This window comes from Idiotropiscis lumnitzeri, chromosome 7 (assembly GCF_059441095.1).
Source record: "Idiotropiscis lumnitzeri isolate Australia: NSW breed Sydney's pygmy pipehorse chromosome 7, RoL_Ilum_1.0, whole genome shotgun sequence".
Classification (NCBI taxonomy): Eukaryota; Metazoa; Chordata; class Actinopteri; order Syngnathiformes; family Syngnathidae; genus Idiotropiscis; species Idiotropiscis lumnitzeri.
In genome coordinates, this window is record NC_142397.1 from 1,797,434 (window position 1) to 1,811,690 (window position 14,257).

At 46.2% G+C, this 14,257-nt stretch overlaps 1 protein-coding gene across 1 annotated transcript in view; it reads right to left on the reverse strand.

The window, feature by feature from the left end:
• LOC148333039 (protocadherin-16-like) overlaps positions 1–14,257 on the reverse strand; it is an 81,874-nt gene that overhangs the window by 18,740 nt on the left and 48,877 nt on the right. The window contains exons 3-5 of the mRNA XM_088301345.1: positions 1,573–1,761; positions 470–701; positions 155–391 (exon numbers count right to left, since the gene is read on the reverse strand). Of these exons, the coding sequence (XP_088157471.1) occupies positions 155–391; positions 470–701; positions 1,573–1,761 (658 nt within the window). The remainder of the gene's footprint in view (positions 1–154; positions 392–469; positions 702–1,572; positions 1,762–14,257) is intronic.

The window sequence follows — 14,257 nt, forward strand, 5'->3', positions numbered from 1 at the left end:
GTTTCCAGGGTGCACATAAAAGCCTGCGAATATGAACGTATAAACACGTTTGGGAAATGGAATTTCTGAAGGATGGAGATTCGGAGGTAAATGTGTATGTTGGCACTGCATAAGATGAGATGTATCATCAGGCTAACGTGAATCTGGACCATACCTGTCTTACTCTTGGCTCGGACGCCACCCACCACAGTCCCCTGCAAGACATCCTCGGAAACTGCAAAGTAATACTGAGCCTGTTCAAACACAGGCGGCGCCACTGCACCCGCCACCACGCTGATGTTGACCTTGGCGTTCACCAGAGTAGCCAGACCTCCGCCGTCCTGGGCTGAGATCACCATCGGTATGACCGAGTTGGCCTTGCCGTGGACAGACCGTGAAAGAGAGATCACACCTGCGCAAACAAAAGTACACAATGAATGGATTCATTGAACGTTAAAATGGGGCAAAATGTACATTTCAACGCGCCAACCTGTGTCTTTGTTGAGGGTGAAGTAAGACGAAGACCCCCCAGATTCAGTTTTGTACATAATCCGGCCATTCTCTCCTGAGTCCGGGTCGTAGGCGATCACTCGGACCACCGACGTCCCGGGAGCGCTCTGCGAGCTGACACTCACAGCGTAGCTCACTGGATAAAAGGCGGGTCTGTTATCATTCACGTCCAGAAGATCGACCTTCACGTAGGCCAGTGTGCTCAGTCCCCCCTGTCCAAGAATCAAAAAGCCCTCTTGTTATTTTATACCGACCCGTCGGATAAATCACCAAACACTCACGAGCGTTGCAAGTAGACCGTATTAATGGTGTCGAAATAAACCCCGGTGAAAATATTCTATGTATAGAATGACCGGAGACGAGGCCCAACAGATCAGATTGATAGCCTCCCGCGGGAGAGGCCGGCTCGGGGCAAGAGGTCTTCACCGCAGTCTGTTTCAGAAGGCTTTTCATTTGCACCGAATACAATGCAGTCATTTCATTTGGACCAGGTGGCAAAAACAAAGGAGGCAGCCGTTCAACCTAATAAAATATTACTGCCTGACAGCTGAGGTATTTCATCCCCCTCGCCCCCCACATTTAATCGTTTTAACATGGCCGTCGTTTTCTTTCATTTCTTTGCTTGTATTTTCATAGGAATATTTGACATAAATCCACCTGGATGCTCACGCCTTCTGACTGGCCGCCCAAATCTTTACCCTGTGACCCGCAGTGATGACACATGGTGGCGGGCCGTCAAGGCCTGCTCTGCTGGCCTAACATCGTCAAGAACAAATGATCATATTCTTCACATTGATGTCCTAGAGTTGAATTTGTAGGTGAGTTTTTATCCAATCAGAATTCAGCAAGCTCATGTTGCCAGGCAGATTTCACAATACCAGTAGCGCGCACTATTCATCTGGCTACCGTTTGAAAATCTAAAATATATTCTTGCTTTTTTTAACCTCAATGGCCGAAGGAGGGAATTTAATTGCAGATACACTTGCGAGGCCATTTACATAATGGCCTCTAATCTCGTTGCACACTTGAGTACAATGACAATAAAGGGATTTCTGATTCTGATAAAGGCCTCGGCAGACTCACCCCATCCACCGCAGTGACTGTGAAGTCGTAGCTGCTCTGGCCTTGGTCCCGGTCAAGCGCGGTGCGAGTGCAGATGACGCCGGTCTCTTTGTCGATGGTGAACTGGGAGTTCGAGGCGCTGTTCAGGCCTGAACTCAGCGAGTAGGCGATGGAGCCAAAGGAACCGCCGTCCGCATCTGTTGCCATCACCTGAGAAGAAGACAAAAACACAGCTGATTGAATTACGATCATTCCAATGTCGGAAGCAAAGCCGTCCAGATCGAAGGATATACGATCGTAAAAGGAGAATATCATAGCAGGTGCTGTTTGAAAGCATCTTTGGACTCTTTCTGTTTTGTTTGTCGGAGCCAAGCAGGCCCTCTGGCAGGATGTGGGCTCTCAGGGAAACCAAGGAGGATGACTTCTCCAGGAACCGGGAAGGATGCCAGCATGCGGAAAAGTGCTCGTTCCAGGAATGGCGTCTGTCTACAAAGGACAGTGACGGCGGTGGCGGCTGCGGAACGGCGGCATACCACACAGTTCGCTTCGGTGTGGCGCATTCTACCCTGTAATGTCCCGCTTGTGGTGTGGTTTTAATAAGAGCGCGCTATCTACAGAGGCCTGGAAGCCGCCGGGATCGTAAAAGTAGCTTGCGAGCCGTCAGCCACCGAGTCATTTACTGCAGAATCTCCAGAGATGCAAGATGGGGCCTCGGGGGACCGGCAGTATATAATCATTTGCAAGTGTTGGCCGCGGATGCCGGCCTGCTGCAACTAAATTATTACAGTGAAATGTTTATTATTAGCGCCACGAAGGTGGTTATGTTTCCATCGGTATCTGAAGGCCACTTTGCCGGATGTCTGCCTCGTACTGACAATCTCTTCATTTTTTAAGGGACCATAAATCGAAATTCTACATGAAACTGGACCCACGAGTAAAACGCGGGTCAGGGTAACAATAAATGACACGCTGTGTCAGTGGTGGGCGGTCAAGGCCTTCAAGACCTTCTCTGCTGGACTAACATCATGAAGAAATCATGATCATATTCTTCACATTGACGTCATATTATATCCTAGTGTTGAATTTTTAGGTGAGAGTTTTTACCCAATCACAATTCAGATAGCTCGTGTTGCCAGGTAGATTTCACGATACCAGGAGCACGCACTATTCGTTTGAGGCCCTCAGATACAATTGTGTGGGCGTCTCTTCTGTGTCTCAAAGGAGACTTTTACCGTTGATCGACAGTTGCGATAGCCAATCAGATCACGAGTAGGTTAAAATGAGCCTTCTCGCTGGCTTCACCCAGACGGTGATGAACGCGTCTTGTGATTGGATACTCACTCGTGAGGGGGGCGGCGCTCTGCGTAATCAACACACCCAAAAGTCGTAACGGGCAACAGTTTGAAAATCTGAAATATATTCTGGATTTTTTAAACCTCAATGGCAGGAGGCGGGAAAAGTGTGGATTTGATTGCAGATGCACTTGCGATGACATTTTCAAACCCAACACTCGCTGAGTAGTGCGTAAGTGTCTTTCTGTTCATTATTTGTCCAGCCGTGGTGTCATAAATGATGCTAATATGAGGAGGATTGATTGGAGTCGGACGAAGTAGGACTTTACTGAAGGTCCCGGTGCGAAAAGCACGGCCCGCCACTGAGTTGTGTCACGTATACGCTGAAGTCAACGCAATCTGATTGGACAATCGGTTTGCAGAATTGGAAGATAAATGATAAAAATCACCCCTCGGCATGTGCTCCTCCGCTCTCTTGTAACTGATAACTCTTTACGAACATTCCTTGTTTTTACGTTCTGCAGCATCGGGAGGTCTACATTCAGATTTTTATTATCTCGAGCACAAAGTGATTGATTTCAATGTCGCTCAGTTACTAGTTGTTCGGGCTGAAAATTCCCAACTCTCCTCCGCCGGAATGTGTTGAGTTTGAAAGACAAATACAAATGAGCGTAAATGCCTGTTGGCGGTCATCCCAAGAAAGTAACGGGCAGAAAACAGAAGAACCTGTTGCTACAATGTCCAAACACCTGAATTGTCATCAGGAGCGCGGCCAAAGAAAATAAGGTTCATCATCCGAAGCCAGACTCTTTCTTTCTTTAAAAAAACAAAAAAAAAAACAAAGTGAGTGAGAGTAAAATCATTCATTTGAGGCGATGAAGGCATGAGAAGGGGCGGGGGGGGGGGAAGGGGGGGGCCTGCAGTCATTTGGGCTCCACTCTGATGTCGGCGCAGCAGATGGGAGGCGTGCGTTGTAACTCCTAACAGAGGACGAGGACGACTGGTGTGTAGGAGTGAGCGCGCGAGCCAAAGAGAAGAATAATAAACCGCACCAGGAAAGGGGAAACCGAGAGCCATAGGAGGCAGCTACTCCATCTTTAACGCACACGCTCGCTCGCTGGCCCGCTAATATTTTATCGGTTTCGATTGAATAAGTCAGCCTGCAGCGTGACGTGCTTGTTTTCGCTGCAGCTGTTTGACAACTTTTGGCGACGGACGGAGTGAAAGAAAAGTTTCGGCAGCAAGAATTTTGGGGGGGGGGGGGTGATTAAAAGCAGCTCGGGACGATGTCATTCTACTGAACGAAGCTGCTTACAATTTTCAGGCTCATGATCCGCCGAGATGAGATGGCATCGATCATGGGTGTCAAACTGTGGCCCGCGGGCCATATTTGGCCCGCAGTGTAATTATATTGGGCCCGCGAGGCTATACCAAATGACGACTGTACCGTTTTACATTCTATATAATAATAGTCATTTTAAAAACTTTGTATTGCATTAATAAAATCAATTAATAATAAAAAAAAATTATATAAAAAAAATTACATTGGTTTTAAAAAATAGATAGAGACGAAAAAATAAAAATATAAAATTAAATAAATAAAACCCTCCAGTTGAGAATCCGACAAGGATCACCGATTAGCGCTCACAGCTGGAGTTTGTGAAATGATAAGCCTAAAATATCTATTTTTGAACCCAAACAACGGACATCCTGTTCAGTTTCCAAGATGGCTCCTAATTTTTATTTTTTTTTGATGAAAGTGGTGTCGGCAGCAAATTTTTCCAAACTTTCCAGAAGGCGCTCCTGAGTGAGTTTTCTTCAAATGCATCCTTTGTGCCGGTGCTCAGCCGCTAATCGTAACAGACAAGTTCATCGTATTCGCAGCGCAATTCGAGGAGACAGCACTTGTTTTCCAATTTGGACGCCACCATCTAATTCCTCCCCCACCCACCCCCCTCCATCGTTCACCGGCATGCTGCTCATAAAAACCCGCACAACGTTCACGATGAAACGGAAAATGTGGAGGAGAAACCCGAGAGAAGTTGGAAGGAAGGTTCTGCCGCTTCACCTCAAAACTCAGTTCACACGAGCGTGGCTTCCGTGCGCGTTTGCGACGACCCAAACCTTCGCAAGGTCTCTCCCTTACATTGTTTCAAAGTTCTTCGCCAAGCGGCCAAGATGTTTGGATAAGTGGCGAGGATCCATGAGGACAATATGTTCCATGTGTTCAGCGCGAGGCACGTCGCTGGGAATGAACTCGCAGATGAGCCACCGCTCATTTGCATAAGCGGCAAGCACTCGTAGCCAAGCGCCCCGAAGCTATCATTTGCATCGGTAACTCGCTCGGCGTCGTCTTCCCCTGCAGTCCAGGAGATCAGCGCTTCCCACACGAGACGACGTGAGGTCGTATGCAAATGAAAAGGGGAAATTAGCCAAGCCGCAAACCATAAACCCGAAGGGACACGGAGAGCCCAATAAAACACAGCCGTTGGCTTAAAAACAAGTCTGAGGAGGAAAAAATGAATAACGATCCCAGTTGAGCTACGATGTCACGACACGATCCCGTGCCTCATTGTCTGCAAGTCTCGCAAACCTCTCGGTCCAGCCGCTCCATCGGAGTGTTTTGCGGCCGAAATACTGAGACGCTCCAAGTATGTCGCATAAAAGTTGGAATTTCACAGAGCAAACGCACAAGTGGAATGTACTTCCAAGCAGTGGCGGGCGGTCAAGGCCATCAAGGCCATCAAGGCTGGCCTAACATAATCAAGAAATCATGATCATATTCTTCACACTGATGTCATATTTTATCCTAGTGTTGAATTTTTAGGTGATAGTTTTTATCCAATCAGAATTCAGCTAGCTCGTGTTGCCGGGCAGATTTCATAATACCGGTAGCACGCACGATTCGTCCGAGGCCTTCAGATACGATCGAGCGGGCGTCTCTTCTGTCATCGTCAATGGACTTTCAGATTTGATAGCCAATCAGATGACACCTTACGCTGACGGTGATGGACGCGTTTTGTGATTGGATACTCACTCGTGAGGGGGCGGCCCTATGCATAGTCAACACACCCGGAAGTCGTAACTGGCGACCGTTCGAAAATCGAAAATATATTCTTGCTTTTTTAAACCAACGATAACTGGGCCACACTGCGGTTCTCTGCCGTCACTTTCCAGGAGACCGTCCGCTAAAGAGAAGCAGATTTGCAACTCCTCACATGGATATTTATCTTCAAGATGATGAAATTGATCAGGGAGCCTGAAGCTCTGAAGAGACGAAAAAAAAAAAAATAAAGCTCCTGGCCCATTTGGCTGACCTTGCTTTGTGGTCGGAGCGAACGTCAGGCAGAGGAACGTTATTATTATCATAATTGCGCTCAAAAGCCAAAGGATTTGACTGACTTTTGTAGTTTGAACACCCACTTGCGCTGATTCCTTTGTGTATTTCAGTGGCGGACGGTCAAGGCCATCAAGGCCTTCTCTGCCGGACGAACATAATCAAGAAATCGTGATCACATTCTTCATGTTGATGTCCTGTGATATCCTAGTGTTGAATTTTTAGGTGAGAGTTTTTTTATCCAATCAGAATTCAGCTGGCTCGTGTTGTCGGGCAGATTTCATAATAGCAGGAGGACGCACGATTTGTCCGAGGCCTTCAGATACGATCGTGCGGGCGTCTGTTCGGTCTCAAGGGGGCTTTTACAAATGATAGACAGTTGCGATAGCCAATCAGATCACGAGTTGATGACGGTGAGCCTTCTCGCTGGCCTCACGCTGATGGTGATAAACGCATTTTTTGATTGGATACTCACTTGTGAGGGGGCGGCGCTATGCGGAATCATCACACCCGAAAATCGTGACTGGCAAAATATATTTTTGCTTTTTCAAACCACGATGGCCGAAGGAGGGAAAAGTGTGGATTTAATTGCAGATACGCTTGCGAGGCCATTTTCAAGACGGACCTCTGGAGAAAAGCTGTGTTCCTGTATATTATTTGTCCAGCCGTGATCGGTTACAAATTGTGGAAAAGAAAAAAAATTGCAAATTACCCATTCCTTCCTTAAATAATAATTGGACAAACCCCATCTGAATGAAAATGACCTTTGTGACCTTTGTGGCGGTCGAATATTTGATTTATTTCGAGTATTGCGTTCAATTAGACGACACCTGAGTGTGGGATTGAGCTTCCAAGGCTTTTTCTAAAGTCCTTGAGGACAATAAAACCTTTGGCCGTGTTTTCCCAAGCTACTGTTCCTCTGACCGAAACCTCGCCGCGGACTAAATGAGCAACAAAGTGGGAGGCGGCGGAAAGATGGTTTTTAATCACGTTTCACAAGCGGCCCAGTCAAACAAATCTGTCTCGCGTCGTTCCACCGTGAAGGCCGGCCAATCAGGAGCGCGCCGCCGCCGCCTGCCAATCCAAATAGGCCGCAAAATGATGGAGCGCATATGTAAATGTTTGCCTACCGGGAAATTATCGCATGCATCAATCACCTTTCCGCATGCAAAAAAAAAAAGGTCCCTTCGGTGCGCCTTAAACACGCCATCAAAGTCCGAAACCTGCAAACATTGTGGAAGCCATGTCACGCCTCATCAGTTTCGTGCAAAAGATTGACAGCAAACTAAAATGTGCAATAAACGGAATCTTCGGCGCGGTCACGGCTCAACCTCGTGCAGATGAGAACCGAGAGCCGATCCAAAAATACAGCACCGCGAAAGCGCCTGCGGTCGAAATTTATGACGGTTTGCTTTCATCTTGCTTGGCTACCTGAAGGCGGCGTTTACCTGAAACATAGCGTTGGTCGGCCGCAATGCGGTTTGAATCGAAAAAAAGGCGGAACTGTTCGAGCGTCCTCGGAAGAAAAACGAACGAACGTTCGCAAAAAAAAAAAAAAATTTTTTAAGCGACTTTGGCGAAGCGCCGCAGACAGAACTGGAAGCTTCGTGTCGAGCGAGGACTTGGTAATGAAGTGCTGCGTCCGTGCATGAAATTTTTACGAATGCTTTTACTGTTTTTTTACGAGGGCTCAAATGAGCCTGCGAGAATTTGGGATCAAAAAGTATTGAGCCATTAACTCGGCCGCACAGTCGTCGACGTCGGACGGACGGAATTATTGATCACTCGGGTGTTTTAATGAACATCATGTCAAAGTTGTCATCAACAACAATGGCAGGGGAAAAAAATATGAAATACGTCAGCGTTCTACGCGCTCACTCACGCCCCGATTCGATTTTCAATTCCCGATTCGTTTCAATTTTTTTTCAAAATGATTAACTAAATGTTGAACTAAAATATGTTTTTATTTTGACATCTGCATTTTGGCCTTGTTACAAAGAGTAACTTTACGGAAAAAAAAAAAACCCTGACTGTTTCGCTACAATTTTTGTCTTATGGGTGTTTTATTAGTATCGGAACAAGAAAAAAATAATAATTTGACCGTTGTTATTAAAAAAAAAATTTAGGCTCCAATTTACCACTTTTATTTTTTTAAATGGATGCCTATCTTAAGCCGTTATAATGGATTTTCGATTAATCGTAACAGTTTTGCTCGCCGATGAATTTATTCCCTGAATAAACAACTCGGTTGGTATTTTTAATTCCCATTCCTTTCCTTATTTACCATTGTGACACGCGCTTGACCATCAACCAGACAGAACCAAACGACAACACCAAGTAAGCCGAACCCAGCGGTCGGCGCTACGTGGATTTAATTGCAGATTCACTTGCGACGCCATTTTCAAGTCTGACTTTTTGAGAGAAGCTAGCTAGCAGTAGTGCAAAAGTGTGTTTCTCCAAATTATTTGGCTATCCGTGGTGTGTCGTAAATGATGCAACATGGCCTCCGTGCGAAGCGCACGGCCCGCCACTGACGGTTACGCCACCGTTAACGGCGATCTGTTCGGCGCTTTCCATCCATGTTTAGGCCACATGGCGAATCACCACCGGCGGATAATGTTCCGGTTTCAAATCCAAACTCCAAGTCATCAAATATCATTTCAGCGACAGCTTCAAAGGCCAGCCGAGCCTCCCGCGTGAACAATTGCAAGCGGCGAATGATCGACTTGATGGAGAACATGCGGATCATTAAAAAGGTAGAGAGGGAAGTGCGGGCCACAAAAGAAACGGGTCGTCGAGTGGGCGGGTTGCAGGAATGCGGCCAGAAAACAGATTTGGGATTCGCACGGCTGCTGAATTGTGGCGGCGGGTGATGATCTTCTGGCGTCACTTGTGAGGAGTGGAGGCCAGAGACCTCCTGCTGGAGGTTGAAGCAGCTTGGACACGTGTCCAGCAGCACGCCTCAACATCCACACCATGAAATGAGAAATGAGTGCAGGTCGGAAGCCAAGTGAAAAGTGAGTGGAAAGATTTTTTTTTTTTTTTTTACGGAAAGGAGAGAACCAGGAAAAACACTTGAAAATATGATGATTTTCTTTTTTTTCAGGAGGATGACGGTGGATATCTGCAACTTTTGTGGACCACAACTAAGGCAGAAGACTTGGGTCGTGACGGTGTCCCAAATTAGCGACTGAATCAAAAGTTTGAAGGACTCACCACGAATAATAATTCACATCATATTTGTAAAAGACCAAAAAAAAAATCCAGAGGTGGCCAGCGGCAAAGAAGATCCAAATAAAACATTTTTTATAGGCTTTAAACTAAACTTTGTATTTTTCAGACGTGTTATCGCGGAACGGCTTTCATCTGGGAATCGTTAATAACCGTAGCGAATATCACGTCACGTAGCTCTTTTTTATGGTTTTGCTAGACCCGACCAAAGTGCTTGGATGAAAACTAGGACCCCAAAAAAGACGGTGCAAAACCTAACGTCAAATTTGGCCCGCGTCTTTAGCGTGTGGCTCGCGAACGAATCGTAATCGAAAGGAAGTGACCTTTGAACCCGAAAAGTCTGACATCAGCTCCCAATGAGCCGTTTCGCTCGGGTAAGATTACGCAGACACGAGAGAAAGTCACGCTTATTTACGCTCTTCATAATTACAGAAGAAAAAACAGGCCCGTGGTCTCGGATGTCCTCGCATGACACGAGTCGAACAATTACCTCCAGATTTGCAGAGCGTTGTCTTTGTCCAGATGTCCGTGAAACTACGACCGTGGGACTGAGAAGTGGCGTAAAAACGTCAAGGTCACTCAGCAACGCGATCAAATCCATTTCATCAAAACTTTACGGTCACATGACGTCTTGGGGAGAAAAAATAAATAAATCATCTCATGGCGAGTTTGTTGCAAGCATCCAGAACAGGACGGTTGCGCAACAAAAACACTTTTACTGCAATTTTTTTGACGGGTCGGCAGACTTGAGCCCTCCCGGATCAACCGTACTTGGTTTGACTTTCTTCTTGGAGGGATAAAAGAAACATCCTGACACGCGGAGACGGTCGGCTTCGGGTTTCAAAGTCAACATTAGCTTCCGTGTTTCATCTGCGGTGTGAGTGAAATGCAACAGAACTGGCACCGGTTGGTTTATTGATGGATTAAGGCGGAGTTTACTAGGGAAGGATCGGACCAAGTAGAATCCGGAATGTTTTTTGTTTTTTTTACCAACAGATGTCAAAACGATCCGTGTTCACTCAGGTCCGGAAAAACATTTGAAAGCATCTTGCAAAGGCAAGGAGATTGTGCGACGAACTGGCAGACCGAGAGCCAATCCCACCAATCCCAATAGCACCCCCTTCTGTCTGGTCGTGTGCCTTGCACTGTTGTTTTTCGTCAACGATGACGAAAAAAGTGAGGGGGGCACGTGTGAACCTGAGGAACAGGTTGTTTTTTTTTGCTGACGTACTACAATAAAGTGTAATTGCACCTCCACTCCAGTAGGTGGCAGTGGCGCTCTTCTTGCTCATCGTACGCAGCGAATATTAACTCGACAGTGTTGATTTTTTTTTTTTTGCCACAAAAATGATATTATTTATTGTTGCGGCGGAGAGTGAAACTTGCCGTTAATTATTTACGCATTTAGACAACAAATTGTGTCGTTCCAAATTTTTCATCGGAATTCCAGGAAATTTAGAAAACTGTCAAAATCACACAATTTTCATCGGTTTGTTCACTGCCATTGACGTGTATATAAGACAAAAAGTACATTTTTATTTTTTGGGTTTTATTTGACCTCGGCTGGCAGTTAATGAGTTTGAAACACGGACCAAAAGTGTTCATTTAAGCATTCGACTCGACCAGCGTTTGTGTAAAAGTGGTCGCCAAGAAAGCGTTCCATGTGAAACAAGTTTTCTGGACTTTGAACCTTTCGTCCCATGAAATTTTCCGTCAATTTCCAAACGCTTGGCCCGCCGAACAAATGGAGTTCCCATGGTTCACTGTATCATGTCGGAGTCGGACGCCGCGGGCCGATTATTTTTGTTGGCGAGTCGGTCAGGTGGTGCGCTTTTGTTTTGATTGGTTAAGTGGTCCCGATTTGGAAAACGTCGGACCTGGAACGTCATGTTAGCGAGAGATTCTCGTTCCGACTCCGACGTTGAACGGCAATCAAGTCGTATTTTGGAGAGCTGGCGAGGATCTTCGGAAGTACGCCACGGTTGACTCGAAATGTTGGGAAACGACAACACTGAGGAGGTCTTGGACGTTCAAGTTGATTGTCGTAAATCATTGCGGCATATATTAAAAAGTTTGGAGTCGTCAGAGGACAACAATATAATTTGATTGGGGGGGGGGCAAAACCGCCACAATTCGATCATTCTTCCATTTTACTGTTTAGTTGTTTTTTTTTGACAAATGTTTGCCGGAGTATTTTTTTTTGGGGGGAACATTTATTCGACTTTCGAGTCAAACTGAAGTGTCCGTCTTTCATCCTGCGCTGCCGTCTGGAAGTTATTAGGCATCAAACTGTTTAAGGAGCGTACGGTTTCAAAAAAGGCAGGGAAAAAAAGAGCAGGGGAAAGAGAGATTGTGCAACCCCCCCCCAAAAAAAAAAAGGAAAAGCCAGCAAGGATGGTCAGGGAAACTACATCCAAGACTGCTCAGGCGTGTAATCTGATATTTTGGCTTTTCGGTTGATCAAAAAAATAAATAAATAAATAAATAAATAAAAAAAGTTCCAATGATGACGACAAAGTGCCTACTTTGAACAAAAGAGTCATTTTCACGCGCATATTAAATAATTGAAAGGCAATTATACGCTTCCAAAACGGCCCGGCCCACGAGTTGAGAAGCACTGCACTCGTTCAACAGCTGTTAAAAAAAAATGTTTTTTTTTTGTATTTTTTTTTTCATTTATTTATTTTTAACATCACTTGAATGCCATTTTTTTTCTACGAATGCTCCCGGAATTGCCGTCGTCCTTGACCAAGTGAAGCCCCTCCCCTTCGCTGTCGTCATCACGATGCGAAGCCCCGCCCACTCCACGAGCGCGACCGAGCGGCTTCGTCGTGAACGAAACGGACCGCTCAAACGGATTTGTGGCATTGGAAATCCAGTACTTGGAGAAAACCCTTTCAACCGCAATGACAACATTTTTGAAAGTTCAAAGCTTCGAATCCAGAATCTCTCTACTGTGAGGCAAGCGCACTAACCACGATGACATTTTTTTCCCCCCAATTTTTTGCTCGAGCTGCAGAGGCATTCAACTGGCTGTGATGTTTTTTTTTTTTTATGCAATTTCATGCATGCGTAATTTATAGCCGTTTGTTTGATTGTAAAACATTCTCATGCTTGGCTTGCTGCAAATATAGTTTGGAGTTTATTTGCGGGGAAACGTCCTATGAGACCAAAGTTTAGTCGACAGTTATTCAGAACGCATTTCGCTTCTTCTGCTTCCCAGGCGGTCTATTTTTAGTTCACATTTTTTTTTTTTGGGTGTGTGTGTGTCTTCCAAGCTTCAAGAATGCGACGACAATTTCAGCAAACATCAAAATGCAACGACGGACGCTGCGTAAATCTCATCCCAGGAAAATTGTTTCCGGGGAAGGAGGCCGGCCTGCAGATCTCAGGATGAATAATCTGCATCCGCCTCGTCAAAAATGCTCTCGGATCTTTGCGAGCCAGGATGTTATCGGGACCTGCGACCGCATGGGTGCTGTTTTTGCGCACGCCGTGCTGAGCGGGCAAATATCGAAGACCCCCCCCCCCCCCCACCCCACCCGAGTCTGGAGGAAGCTGAGCCAAGACCACATGAGTGCCGCAGCAACCTCACATGCAGGGAAGGGTTCATGTTAGGTTCTGTGCAATGCTTGTCAAATTGTGGGGCGGAGGGGGGGGGGCGTTACTGAGGGGGGCGCATGTGACCTGCGGAACAGGCGTTTTTCCCACCAAACTACAATCAAGTGTAATTGCACCTCCAGTCCACTAGTTGGCAGTGGCGCTCTCCTTGCCCGTATTAACGCCCGAATTGTTTTCTTTTTGCTGGGGGGGGGGGGGCGTCACGGGAAATAATCGAAAAGCACTGAAGCAGTGGTAGCTCTCGACGTCCACAGACGGCAACCGTCATTTTCTCCACCATTCTTGTTTTGCCGCAAAGTGAGCATGACACAGACGTCGTACGCAAAGAAAGTTACTTTTTTCTTTTTTTTTTTTAACCTTGCCTAAAGTGCGAACGGGCGAACGATCTGCGCTTCGCTCCAAACGCATCCTTTGCGTCGGCCCACACGAAATCCATTGACTTCAACTCAATAACTCTCGCAATGTATTCGCTGAGAATCTCGCATCACACTGTTAGTCACCCTTTTTTTTTTTTTTTTCACATCCCCTAACATGACTCGCGGCTCGCGGCTACGGCTGCTCCATTTAGCCGCGGCGTTGACAGACGTTGCTGCTGTGATGATGTAACTTGCAGAAAATCCAAGCGCTGACGGCACAGCGCCGGTTAACCTTCGCACCGACGAAGAATTCTAATGAACGGCCCTGAGCTTCATGGGAAGACCACTTTTCTTTTTTTTTTTTTTTTTTAAACTTCATCCATCGCAGAGCAAAAAAAATGTCTACCATTGAACCCGACATGGATTAACCTTTAGCTTTAGCACGCTCGTCCTTCTGCGAGGAAACGAGGCGCGGGAGTGCAAAGTCCGGGCAACGGGGTCACACAATCGTACGGGAAGCGGACACATAAACACCGGCAAATAAATGAAGACTGCCAAAGGATGGCGTTGGTGTGGACTTCCTTCGCGTACGGTTCTGTTTGAGCGGACGCTAACCATCCGTTTACACAGCAACATGGACGGCAAGGGTGTCTGTTTTTTTTTTTTTTTCTGGGCTGCGGAGTGTTTTGGAGCCTGAAAATGCAAATATTTGAAAACGGATCTCAAAACGTGAAAAGTCAGTCTAAGAACAGGAAGTGGTCACTCAGTGCCGAGTCGGTTCAGTTTCGCATTCATAGTTCGCTATTCGCAGATTTGTCCATTTTTAATGTGGAAGACGACAGATTATTTTCTCGCTGAAACACGGAATT